The sequence below is a fragment of the Haemaphysalis longicornis genome, unplaced genomic scaffold (assembly GCF_048455015.1).
Source record: "Haemaphysalis longicornis isolate Haplotype H1 unplaced genomic scaffold, Haemaphysalis longicornis Haplotype H1 scaffold_5, whole genome shotgun sequence".
Classification (NCBI taxonomy): domain Eukaryota; kingdom Metazoa; phylum Arthropoda; class Arachnida; order Ixodida; family Ixodidae; genus Haemaphysalis; species Haemaphysalis longicornis.
In genome coordinates, this window is record NW_027526385.1 from 143,129,845 (window position 1) to 143,142,124 (window position 12,280).

Here is a 12,280-nt window from a genome sequence, read left to right on the forward strand (position 1 = left end):
ATTTCTAAAAACAAGGAGATTTTTGTTTTCTTTCGTTTATTCAATTCTTGTTCGTCTAGATTTGTTAAAGGAGTACTGACACGAAATTTTTATGTTACGTTTTTTTTCGCTGCTATGCGTGCCTACCAGCCCACTAATCATAGAATGACAGATTAGACGGTCGAGCGCAGCGTAAACATTCATTTACGACGTCGTTTATTCGTGCCAGTTTCGGTTTCGACTGAAAAACGCCGAGCGGCCGCCATGACAGCATGTATAACATGACGTCACCATTCTTGCCGTATCGCTGCCTCTCTGGAAGCGCGCGCGAGCGAGCGCACGCGCGCGCCCAGACCGGCCGAGGTTTTCGCCGTCCCCACAGGCCCAGGCAGCATGACGTCAGTCCCAAAACCATGACGTGCACACACGCCCGAGCTGCGCGCGCCAACCACAGCCAGCGCGTCGGCTTCGTCACGGGAGCCCCGACGTCGGCAGTTTGGGGCACGTAGCAGATGATGTCACGTCGGCCCGCTCTGGGCTTTCTCGTGCGGGCGAAGATTAAAATGGATTTTAAATATGTTTGGCTGAACGGTTGCTGTTGAAACTTGCTGGGAGATATCTCCTGATAAAAAGGAAGCGTTTTACATAGTTATCTCAGCTTTGAAATTTCGTGTCAGTACTCCTTTAAAGAATCTGAGAATCGTGTCAGCCGACGAGGTATTCTTCAATGTCATTTTTCCTCTCAGTGTTTGAACGAAACCGGGCTCACATGTGCTGCTGACAGACCTGTAGACGTGAGTAACCATTTTATTGGCGCAACTAGTTTACCGTCTAGTACTGAGTTGTACACCTAAAACTATGCTATTTCAATTTCTTTCTATACTGTGTGCATTGTAAACACTAAACAAGGAAAATTGGCCCGCAGATATTGATTTGAGAATTCAAAAATAACGCCTTTGTTTTGTTAGAAGTAAGTATAAATTTATGCCTTTAAACTGTACCAGCTATCGCTGACAGATCACCAGGTGCAAGTTTGACGAAGCGGTAAAAACGTATAAAATGAACCGCGCATGTGCGAGGGGTCCCCATATTCTGTTCACGACAGCACAGTTAGGTATTCACTGTACTTATACGTCGAAGTAGTTCTCTCACCCCAATTACGCCTTGTCTCAGCATTGTAAAATGTCCAAAACTTATGAGCCATTTTCCCGATCAATGCAACATTGCCCATCGACCAGAATAATGCCCCATATACCACGTGAATTTTTCTATGTGAAGCTTCTTCGTGTCAGTGCTACAAATTAAAATATAGTGTATTGTTATTCAACGTGCTGTAATTCATTTGAAACGTCAGTCCCAAGTAGTGTTACATGCAACCAAACACCATTCTTTATTCGTCATTGGCTCTTCAAACGTATTTATAAAAATAGCAATCAAAACAGCTGGTCGCCGACACCAGAGAACACGTGCCGTGTCGCGCATAGACCTAGCTTCACACTAAAATTTAGGTAGAAAGTTTCACTGGTGCTTTTTTTAGGCAAAACCGAAGTAGCTCTTTTACTTATATTCCTTACTTATGTTTCAGGAGCCCGCATTGATTGGCGCTGTGAGAGTTCTGTCGGTAAGGAAAGCTTTTTCTGAACATTAAATTTGCCGATTTTTATTATTACCAATTCAATCGATTAAAGGGTGCGGATGCGTGAGGAACTGGAAAATACGCTATAACTGTTAAACTAACTGTATACTGCTAAAACGTAATTGATTTGATTGATTGCAGGGTTTAACGAGCCGACGCAACGCAGGTGATGAGGCGCGCCGTAGTGGAGGGCTCCGGATTAATTTTGACCACCTGGGGATCTTTAACGTGCGCCGCTGCTAAGACGTAAGAAAATACACGTAATGTAATACTTACAATAGGTAGAGCGTTTTTTATACCATCCAAATCTCCGTTCCTCTTTTTTTTTCATTTTTGTGCAAGGCATTTCCCTCTAAAATCAGCACATAATTACAATTCTCAAGCCTTCCCGACAGAAACTGCTGTTGTTTCCACTGCAAGCTTACAACAGCTCTTTAGTTGTGCATCAGAATAAACAATTTACCAACTATCGAAACTGTTTATTTATGTTTTGCTTTTTCGGTCTATAAACAAAGATTAGCCGCTAAAATAAAAATTCTTCCCTTTACTTCTCCAGCACCATTCTTTCAAATGAACTATTAAAACACACGGGAAAGATTTGCTATTCTCTCTTAATTTTTGTACTGGAAGCTTCTTTTCGTTATTTTTTGCATGTGTGAGTTCCGATTGGTTAAAGTTTGAATCCATTTTGCCGTCACCTCCTCAAGGTTAGAGTTGTACAGGTGCGTCAGAGCGAGTGGCTGAGAAACTCTGTTACTTAAAACGGTAAAAACCTGACAATCAATTGTTCAACCGCATCGCCTCTCAATAAATGGCAGTGGGAATGGGCTGAGCTAAATACGTTTTGAAACGTCTTTGGTCATTTGTAGTCGTACATGGGATTCCAAACGCTTCTCTTCACATGTTAAATGCTGCAAAAGCTCCACTGCAGCTCAGACAAATGAGGTGTTAACTATACCGTTGGCACTAGCGCCTGTACTCTTAGCGCAGTCGAGTTGAATTTTTCATAACCGGAACTTCCCGAAAATTGAAGCAAATGTGGTATTGACGACTGCACACTCATTGTTACTATCTTGTATTCGAAGGAAAATGTTGTGGAGCTCAGACCGACAGCACTGTAATGAAATTTGAATCTTCGGCCCTGGTGGAGAAATTTTATACTTTATAAAATTGGCGCTCGAGTGGCACTCAAACCAATAATGGAACCGTGATGGTACGCTTTGGGCGTGGCAGGTACCTAACCATTCGTTGTTCGTCCCTCATTTGCTACTCCTTGCAGCAGCCACGGTTCCAAATGGAATACCGTAGATATCACGTCTACTGTTTGAATGTGCGAAAAATTGTATTAAGCGCCTGAAATATAGCTGGAGTACACAAACGGCCATGTCTTTTTTTCTTAAGGAAACTTTTTATGTTGGCTGCTGGGTGGCTTTCGGAGAGTCACTATTACGACTACTTCAACGTACTGTGCCTGCGTCGATTATCTCGAAGCAGCCCCTGATGAAGTTTCAAGAATATCATATAGAAATTTAAAAAAACATAAATTCAATGACATATAGAAGAAGACGAGTGCGCCATGGTGGAAGTAATGGCAGCTACAAAAAAGGCCGATCAGGAAAAAATTAAAAACAAGCTTAGGTAACCCCCCCCCCTGCCCCCTGCCAAAAGCGCCTTCACAGCACTCCGACGAATGCCGCACGTGCTTCTAATTTTATATCCTACAGGACTCTACAAGTACACACATCAAAGTCATTCTTATTTGAGTAGTAATCGACGCAGCTATGAAGGGGGAACGTTTTGTGACATTTACGGTCATAAAGCAGTGTAAGGAGGTTGTCAACGGTAGCATGATATGCACAAAATTTGTCAATTTAAGTAATTGGGCACACAATTGGATAACTTGTGCAGTATTTTTGTAGGTGCACTTCATTTCCATTTTCGATTATTTCTGTGCTCCTATTGTTTATTTTTCATTCCCACCTCCTGTAATGCCCACAGGTGCAGTTGGTAATAAATAAACATAAAAGCTAACCAGCTTCACCTGTGTACTCTACACCTCATATGTTCGTAAACAATTAATCGAAGGTGCTTTACACTATCGACAATCAAGAATATGACACCGTGCGTGGCGTCCAACGTCTTACGTACTATATCTTTATACCAAGAAGGCTTTGCTTTAAACGCATCGAAACCTTCTAAATGCTGCTTCCTCTGCACTTATGCCGGTTCGTGCATAGTACCATCTGGCATGAATTACATATATATTTTGTCACTGTAAGAAAATGCACTGAAGTCATCTATTAATTATATACTTCTATTGTGGTGCCGTCAATAGTTACAATACATCAGTAAGAGTAATAATAAATTCATCGACGTTACCAGCATAATGCTATTTACAAATCCAAAAGCTACAAGTATGTTTATATTCTTCTTCTCTCGAGTGATAAGGCAAACGCCAAAGCAAGCAGACCAATTTATTGCCACTGAATGTCGCTTGTAAAGTTGCCCGCTACAGGTAAATTTATTAATGTGTTTTTTTTTTTGCTAAATTCGTTGTGGTAACACACACTCCAACCATGATCGTACGGCCAGATATTTGAATGCAATTGTTTGTGTACAACATTGTATTTCTTTTTCAGTGCCTCGTGGGATACGTCTTCACCACAGCTCCCAGCGACGTTATAAACCAAGTCGGCTGCACCTTTATCTCTACAATTTACACTATTTTTCGAAGAGCCAACTCTGGCCCACTTACGAGATTCGTCTGTCGTCTCCAAAGCGTCCTCAATCTACGCTGCTCTGTTGTCAGATGTTGAAGCAGCGTACGTACGTTCCAGATTCATGACATTAGACGGCGAGAAATGCCGCGAGGGTTCCTGTCTGTGACTATACATTACTAATTGGGATTTCGAAATCATGTCAGTTGCACCTGCATGTTACGTGTTCACCATAGATCTGCTGCATTTTCATCCAATAAATATGCTTTGGTGTGAATGTGCATGTTTTATTTCAGTGCACCTTGGTCAAAATATTTGAGGGATTTTACGCCCCGACACTAAACATTGGCTATGAATCGCACCGTAGTGGAGGAGTGAAGAATATTTTTTATCTTCTGGGAATCTTTCACATGCGCCGAAATCTCGGCACAAGGACGCTCTGGTCTTTCGCCTTCATAGGAATAATGCTGGAGCTGCCGGGTGAGGTTATAACGGCTGCTTCACCGGAGCTAGGTCCCTCAGTTTGGCCCGCCGCCTGGGCTGGCTGTTCGTTCCTTTCAGCGTAAGCGAGAGGAAGAACCCAATCATCCAGTTAATAAAGCTAAACGACAGGCTACAAAATATGCAGCAAAATCAACGTTTCACGAAACACTGGGTACATAGTCTTTGATTTCGCTCATAATAACTAGGTTTAGAACGGCTAGACATGACTTCTCCTTAAACTACCTTGCACTCTCTAACTATACTTCTTAGAAAATATCCTCGGGGCACTCTAGTTTTCTTGCGTGACTGGATTTTGAAAGCAATATAGATTTGTTAGCGATGCTTATAGAAGACTTGTGTACTGCTACAACGTGCTTGCGGACGTGAGTTGGGAGTAGCAAATATTTTTTTGGCATATGGCTTTCCTGGAAGCATTGTACGCCTCTTGAGATTCGTTCTAGTTGGCTTACTGGCGCAATGGGCCGTGCTTACCCGACACAGAAATTGGAGGTACACACGACGTCGAAGCGTTTTCTATTACAAGATACGGCGTGGGTCACACCAAGAGCTCCGATCACCACAAAGCAGAGGGGTGGCTTCCGCCTGTCCCGAGCGTTCGTAACAGTTAATCGCCGAGACGGCAGAAAGTACCACGAAAGATACGCCATGGGAAATTCCTGAAAATTGTTGCGAGCGTTGGGAGCTGCGAAGAAAAAACAAACGTCACGCAAGAAATGGGGCAGCAGTGCATGGGTGCATGTCCTCCACGAAATGGCAAGCAGCGGCACGCACAGCTCACCAAAAATGATTCCGTTGAACCTCTGGAAACAAACACGTTGGCAAAACTCGTTGTACGGTGGTGGATAAGCTCTCCTGGCGACAGTTGTTCGACACGCGCTCTTGATGCGATCGTTTGTAGCTCATTAGGTTGAAACTGCCCTACAGGTTGGGGTCAATGCTCATGTCAGTTTGTGGCATGTCAGTGAAGCCATTGTGTGTTCAGACAAAGCGTTTAGCTTTGCCCGGCTCGTGTCTCCCAAAAATTAGGACATCGCGTATCCGCCACTTCCCGAAAGCTGCAGCACTTAATGGGATCACTTGACGATGCTTTCACTAATAGCGCCCTGTTAAGGGATAGAAGATCGTGCTATGAAATAAGCCAGTTTGGCATAAACTTGCACAAAGTGCAGCTGAATGTATCCGGTAACTAAATGGTTACAAAGTACGGCTTTGTTACAACGCGTCAACGTAAACATGAAATGTATCATGTTAAATAAAGCTATACGTATACTTATAACTGTTCATATAAGGTAAGGCGGAATATTATCAAGAGCGCAGCCTTGCTCTACACCTTCTCTTTAACAAAAGTTGTGGAATTGTGGAATTTTTTTTTCAAAGAGAAAGCTTTTCTGTGGCTAACGCCATGGGCACTGCAGCAACGTCTGTTTCCGGCGCAGGCTTACGCGAGCAAATTTGATTGATTTGGCTCACAGATTGCCACACGACGTGGCATCGTTTGGCACTGTGATATTAGCCTGTAACACTATCTAGCGTAATCTCTGCACAGCCATTGCCAAAGCAGTGAGGGGAGCAAATTTGTGGTCGTCACGTGCATTTCTGATCAAAATCGCTTTTTTCTAATGCACCGTCAAGTTTCTTCGAAATACGTTAGGGTAAAAATGTGAAAATGCTCACGCTATAGAGCGCCTCTTCGAGAAACAGCATCATTTGTCTGGGTAGCCTATAAAGCCCGCGGTACACATAAGAGCTTACACTGTTTTGAATAGCCCAATTAACTCCTAAGCAACCATTTGCAACAAAAAATGGTAACTTCAAAAGCTGTCTCATGATTGCGTTAGTGGACATCTGGTTTCGGCATCACATTTTGTTTGTCCTAAGTTCGCCATTAAGAGCTCTAATGTTGATAATCGTAGTAGAGTAGTAGGTTTTGATTTGTTTATTACACAAGTGTACCGTCTGTATATGAATTGGTAACACTGCACGTCTGTCTGTGGGTGACACACATAACACAAAAAATCGAGTAAAGATGTTGTTTCCCCCCCCCCCACAACCATAAATAGGGTCAAGAAAAAGACCACTAAAACCACGACAGAAAAGCCAAGAATGACGAGACGAATGCGCTTTTGCCTCGTCGTTCTTCGTTTTTCTGTCGTGGTTTCTAGCGCTCTTTTTCTTGACTCGATATGCAATAACTAGCCCAACAGTATATTTTACTGAAATAAACAGGGTCGCTCTTTTTTGGTGACAGAGAATCGATGTTGCTCGATGATAAGATGTTTTGTCCCCACTCCGGCACAGTTGCAACATCTGAAAAGAGTACAAAAATTCTCTTTGACGAGATAATACTACCACGTTTCATAAAATAACATCATCTGCTGTAACTCCACTAGGAATGACCAAATTAAACTATTGAAAACGATTACGACGGCTTAGCATGCAAGTGGGCATGCTGCTTTTGTTTATCAATGTACCTCAACGTAACTGCAAATTTTCGTGAGCAAGCAGTTTTTTTTACGTTCTTGTGTACCTAATTACTTCATCGGTAGAATAGGCGAAGTGCCGCGGCCTACCAGGGAAATGGCATTGCCCTCAAGCTTTGTCTCGGATAACCCAGACTGATTTGTCCCAAGGCTTCACAAGCATCACCTACGGGGGAGTTATTGCTAATGCCTATCTTTGGTTGGGCATAACAGAAATCAGGTATGTTGATTATCGCCTCACCAAAATGGCATCCCCAGTCGGACGCTTGGCGCTGTTTCATTGCTTCCAACGCTGTAGCCGAACTTCTTCAAATCCTTGGTCACGACGTTTAGCTGGACGGTTACAATCCCGTTCGATGTTGTCCTCGTTACTACATAGCAAAAGAAAATGGGGCAACTGCTTAAGCACCAAGATTAAAAACTTGGTATTTTGGGTCATCGTTATTGCTGTTAATACTACAAGTGCAAGGCCCGGCTACTACTTTAGCGTTTTCTCGGATAGCAAAATATTCCGATTTTCCTGCTCGAGAAATAACCTGATCAGTTGCTTTACTACCATGCTCCGGTTCGATTGCAGACTCAAATTGCAGAAAAATTACATGAATAACGGTTTCAATAAACTGTCTTTTCCGATGGCACTGACGGAAGGCAACAATTTTATTTACACGAATGGATTGTTCAGCCTAATTTGCAGATATAGCCAGCTCAGCCACCACCACTAAAGAATAAACAAATAACTGCAAAAATGCAGCGCCTTGAACTGCCGCCACAGGTCATTTAGCGCGATATTGGGACGTTACGATTTATAAATGCATGTTGTCACATTCTTACAAAGACAGCGCTAACAGCCCTGGTGTCTGTACATGGAAACGTGCCAGCAGTAGGTGCGACACATTTGGGTCCACATATTTCAGAACTCATGCACGCTAGTAAGTGCCGGGCCATTTCGGCCAGTGCAGTCTTCGTCATGGTCTAGAAGACGGCTGGTGCGGTGCATATTTGGTACGGGTACCGTTTTACTACGAATAGCTAATTCGTCTGCTGATTTGAGACCCGCAGCTGTTTTATCGGCGGCCCGTAGCTGTTAGTAAGCTGATAGATGTCCAGGTTCTCTAAAACATTTCTTCCCACGCAACCTAGGCAAGCACCCGGGCTCTAAACAGCAGTCGCTTGGTTGGTTGGCTGCCTCAGAACATGGCTCATACCCTTGCACGGAATTTGCCAAGAAACTGTGTACCTAATCAAGATGCGACCTAGGTTATTTGTGATGCTAAAATTATAGACAAAATTAGAGAACCGAAAATATTTTTCATACTGAAAAGGTATATTCAGGAAGAAAAAAACGAATACATTTGAACACTTCGATGACTAGCGAAGAAACCGGCCTTTTCACCCGCCGCGGTGGCTCAGTGGCTAAGGCGTTGCGCTGCTGAGCACGAGGTCGCGGGTTCGATTCCCGGCCACGGCGGCCGCTTTTCTGATGGAGGCGAAAAGCAAAAACGCCCGTGTGTTCGAGATTTCGGCGCACGTTAAAGATCCCCAGGTGGCCAAAATTAATCCGGAGCCCTCCACTACGGCGCGCCTCATCGCCTGCGTTGCGTCGGCGCGTTAAACACCACAATCAATCAATCAATCAGAAACCGGCCTTTGGCCGCAACTTTATAATGTGGAGCAGACACAACATCTGTGGGGGAAACTCCTGGGGCGAAAGCGACTAGTGATAGAACAGCGGAAGTACAGAGCTTAAGGTGGCGTCGGTTAAAGTTTGAATAGATTTGTGCGTCGCATTGGCGAGATGCTGCGGCATTTATAAAAAGCGGTGCAGCCAGACCGATGCCTATTTTGCTTTTTCGTTGGCAGACACTCGCACAGCCACCAGCACAAAGTTTCCTGTTTGCTTTCCGCACAAAGCACCAGTTGGTTCACACACTCAGAATTGTGTGCGCAGACATTTGTGATGTCCTGCTGTGCAGGAAAAACCTGTCCACGATGTCTTGTGGCTGAATAACCTGAATTTTTTCGCTAGTGGTTCTCCAAAGGACAAGAAACCTCCAGTGCGAAAAAACAACGACGAACGAAGACGTGGCACAGACGAGCGCTTGTCCTTGTCACGTCCCTTTTGCTGAAGACGATTAAATACGTATGCTATCGCATCTTTCAGAGCTACCGCAAGCATGGTAGGTTGTTTGAAACATCTACCAGTTTCTGATAAGCCACGAGGCGGGCCCCTTACGTTCTCTTGGACCTTTAAGCCCAAGACGACTCTGATACGTGTAGACGATCTCTCGGAGGAACACAAGCATGCTTAACACTAGACACATTTAATAACAATATAATGTTAGTAAGAAAAATACGGGCACACTTTACTCAACATTTTGAGTTTAAAGAACTGCAGTTTTGCTAATTTACCTTGAGATGTGCAAAAGCTACAAAGAAAAACTTCACCTTGAAACCTACGTTATTTGTTCACGGAAATAATGTTGCTTCTCAAAGTCAAATTTTTATTTGGGCTCGTTAGCCTACGAATATAAAAATTGTTGTAAATCCTCAGACTAGAACTTCAAAATCTGAACAAGCATGACGAAGGTTATGTGAAATAAATACGCTCGAAGAATCACCTCTGTACTACACAATCAAAAACCTGAAAAGTTGGAATAATATAACCATAATTTCCATGCTGCCAGTGCTGATCCCAACCGCACGAAAAAAATAAGCAAAGCCCGGCAGGGATTCCGCAAGCGTTCGCTAACAGTGAACAGCCGGCTACCTGTGTCACTAAAAAAACTTATATACAGCCAACGTGTGCTGTGAGCGATGTCTTCTGGTGCACCGTCTTAAGCAGTTAGTAAACACCTACAAGTAAAAATTGCGTCGGAACAACGAGCTGTGGAAATGGCAGATATAGCTCTACTGCGCAGAGATACAAAATGAGCGTCTTAGTTTAGGGAATTAACTCAGCCTATCTCAGACTTGCAGCAAGAAGTGGACTCAAGGTGTGCCTACAATGCGGACAACTGACAACTGGTGGACTTCCACGGTAAAAGTGTGGCTACCGAGAGGCGAGACTACAGGAGGGGGAAGCCAGCTAACGCGATGGAAGAGTGAAATTAATTACAAAATTTGGGAACAGAGAATTGACTGGGACATTGCAGTAAAAGAGAGCAAAGGAGAGAAACAGCGGTAGATAGAGAGCGTCTCTAGCGCGAGTCGGATGTGTTAGTAATGTTGTTTTAGGGTCTTGTAGAAATATGCCTCGTCCGCCATGGGCGGGGGGTGGATGGCCAAGAGATCACCGGCGCCCAACTTGTAGTCTCGCGGGCCAGCTTGTGAACCAGCTGATTGCTGGTAATCCCTGAGTGTCCCGGCTCCAGCACCACAGTGACCAAGGCAGGGAAGAGGAAGGAGAGAGTCTCAGAAAGGTCGTCATGGAAATTTTCTAGAAGTTGGTTGCCACTAAGATCTCGAATCGCTGCCATGGAGTCGGAACAATGTGAAATCCGGGAGAATTAGGTTGGAAACTGGGTTCCCTAGTTGCATGAACGATCACCGCCAGTTCGAGAACTAAGGGTGAAGTATCGTGGGAGTAAGAACCTGCAGTCGAGTTCATTGGGGGGTCAGAGGGACCGGAGTTAATGACGCAAACAGTGGAGCCACAAGTTGGGCATAATGCCGTGGGAACATAGCATGTGGCAGTGTCAGGAGGGAAGGCGTCGGAGTAGTGGGCGCGAGCATGCCATCTGCCCTCGTGAATGTTTGGGGTCATGTTGAAGGGACTAGGGGCACAGCGGAGGTTACTATATAGGGGTCGTCGTGGGGTGTGCAGAGGAAAAACTCAATAGGTCGGATGAACGCCCGCTGCAGCAGCCAATGACCCTGCACTGAGCCAGCAGACGGTCGAACTGTCGACCCGGTCGAGGCGCAAAAAAAATCAAGACGACAAAAACTTTATTTTTGAGCCTGTATTTTAGAGGACTGCCTGGCTTTTTGGTAAGGTTACAGAGACCTATCTAGTTCGCGCTTTTTATGTTGATCCGTAACGTGGTCCAATAGAGCTGAGTGGTCCAGTTGATCTCTCTCTGGGAGATGCCGTGGTCCCGCAGTGCCATGGGACCAAAGCGTAACTCTAAGCGCTAAAGAGAAGCGTTGACCAAACATTATACAAAGACATGATCAGTAGCTTCTAACCAGCTGTATATCACTATTGTGTGCATATACAAGTCTTCAGCCCACATCTATTTATGCTTCCACAGTTACTCAAATCACTTTGGAGGTACAGAAAAATATAGAACACACCAATTATCATTCCCTCCCTTTCAAGGTATATCACTGGTGGTTGTACCTTCACGGCCTTCCCCTCGGGCAACCACTTTAGGATCCACAAACTCTGGACGCCGCCCCGTCAGCCAGCTCGTCATCTTGTGCATTGCCGACGAGGAGTCCGGAACGAACATGGAGATGCACCTGCGGTGCCTGCGTACATAGAAACAAAGCGACCATAAAGACTTGTCGTGCTGCCTGTAGAAACTTCCCAGTCTGATAAAACAAGTGGTAATTAAATGCTCTCACACAAGGTTTACCAGTATTTCAACAAGTTAGAGCAACACCATAACCCCATTTAAGATTACCAATTCCCGTGCACCCGCCTTGCTTATAAACCACACCGGCTGCAGTAATTGTACACCCTATGGACCAGGGCGGAATAAATAGTCTTTTTAACCCTTAGATTTGTTTCCTTTTGATTATAAACATTTCAGGCAGTGGCGTACCATTGCCACCTTGGTTCCTCAAATTTTCGTATTAGACAGCAGAATCATCACTTCTCTTTTTTGCGCATTCGAACCTATTCCGCTGATTAGTTTTCGAAATGACACCACTATCAATGATGTTGGTTTCCTATGACCGACTGAACTGAACTGAACTGAACTTTTTAGAAAGACACGGGGAGCTTTCAATGCATTCAGCAG

General features: G+C 44.3%; 2 protein-coding genes across 3 annotated transcripts in view; one reads left to right on the forward strand and one right to left on the reverse strand.

Annotated features, from left to right (window-relative positions):
* Nucleotides 1-4,627, forward strand: part of LOC144139421 (uncharacterized) — a 10,643-nt gene extending 6,016 nt beyond the window's left edge. Inside the window, exons 5-7 of the mRNA XM_077671754.1 lie at nt 726-773; nt 1,565-1,600; nt 4,255-4,627. Coding sequence (XP_077527880.1) covers nt 726-773; nt 1,565-1,600; nt 4,255-4,431 — 261 coding nt within the window. The 3' untranslated portion in view covers nt 4,432-4,627. The remainder of the gene's footprint in view (nt 1-725; nt 774-1,564; nt 1,601-4,254) is intronic.
* A 2,346-nt stretch (nt 4,628-6,973) lies between these two features.
* The window catches only part of LOC144139423 (B9 domain-containing protein 1-like), a 29,653-nt gene continuing 24,346 nt past the window's right edge, over nt 6,974-12,280 (reverse strand). Inside the window, exons 6-8 of one of the 2 annotated variants that reach the window (XM_077671757.1) lie at nt 11,656-11,786; nt 7,558-7,687; nt 6,974-7,143 (exon numbers count right to left, since the gene is read on the reverse strand). In XM_077671757.1, the coding sequence (XP_077527883.1) occupies nt 7,143; nt 7,558-7,687; nt 11,656-11,786 (262 nt within the window). In that variant the 3' untranslated portion in view covers nt 6,974-7,142. Of the gene's footprint in view, nt 7,144-7,553; nt 7,688-11,655; nt 11,787-12,280 lie in introns of those variants that run through there. The other variant, XM_077671756.1, reaches the window with a different exon arrangement.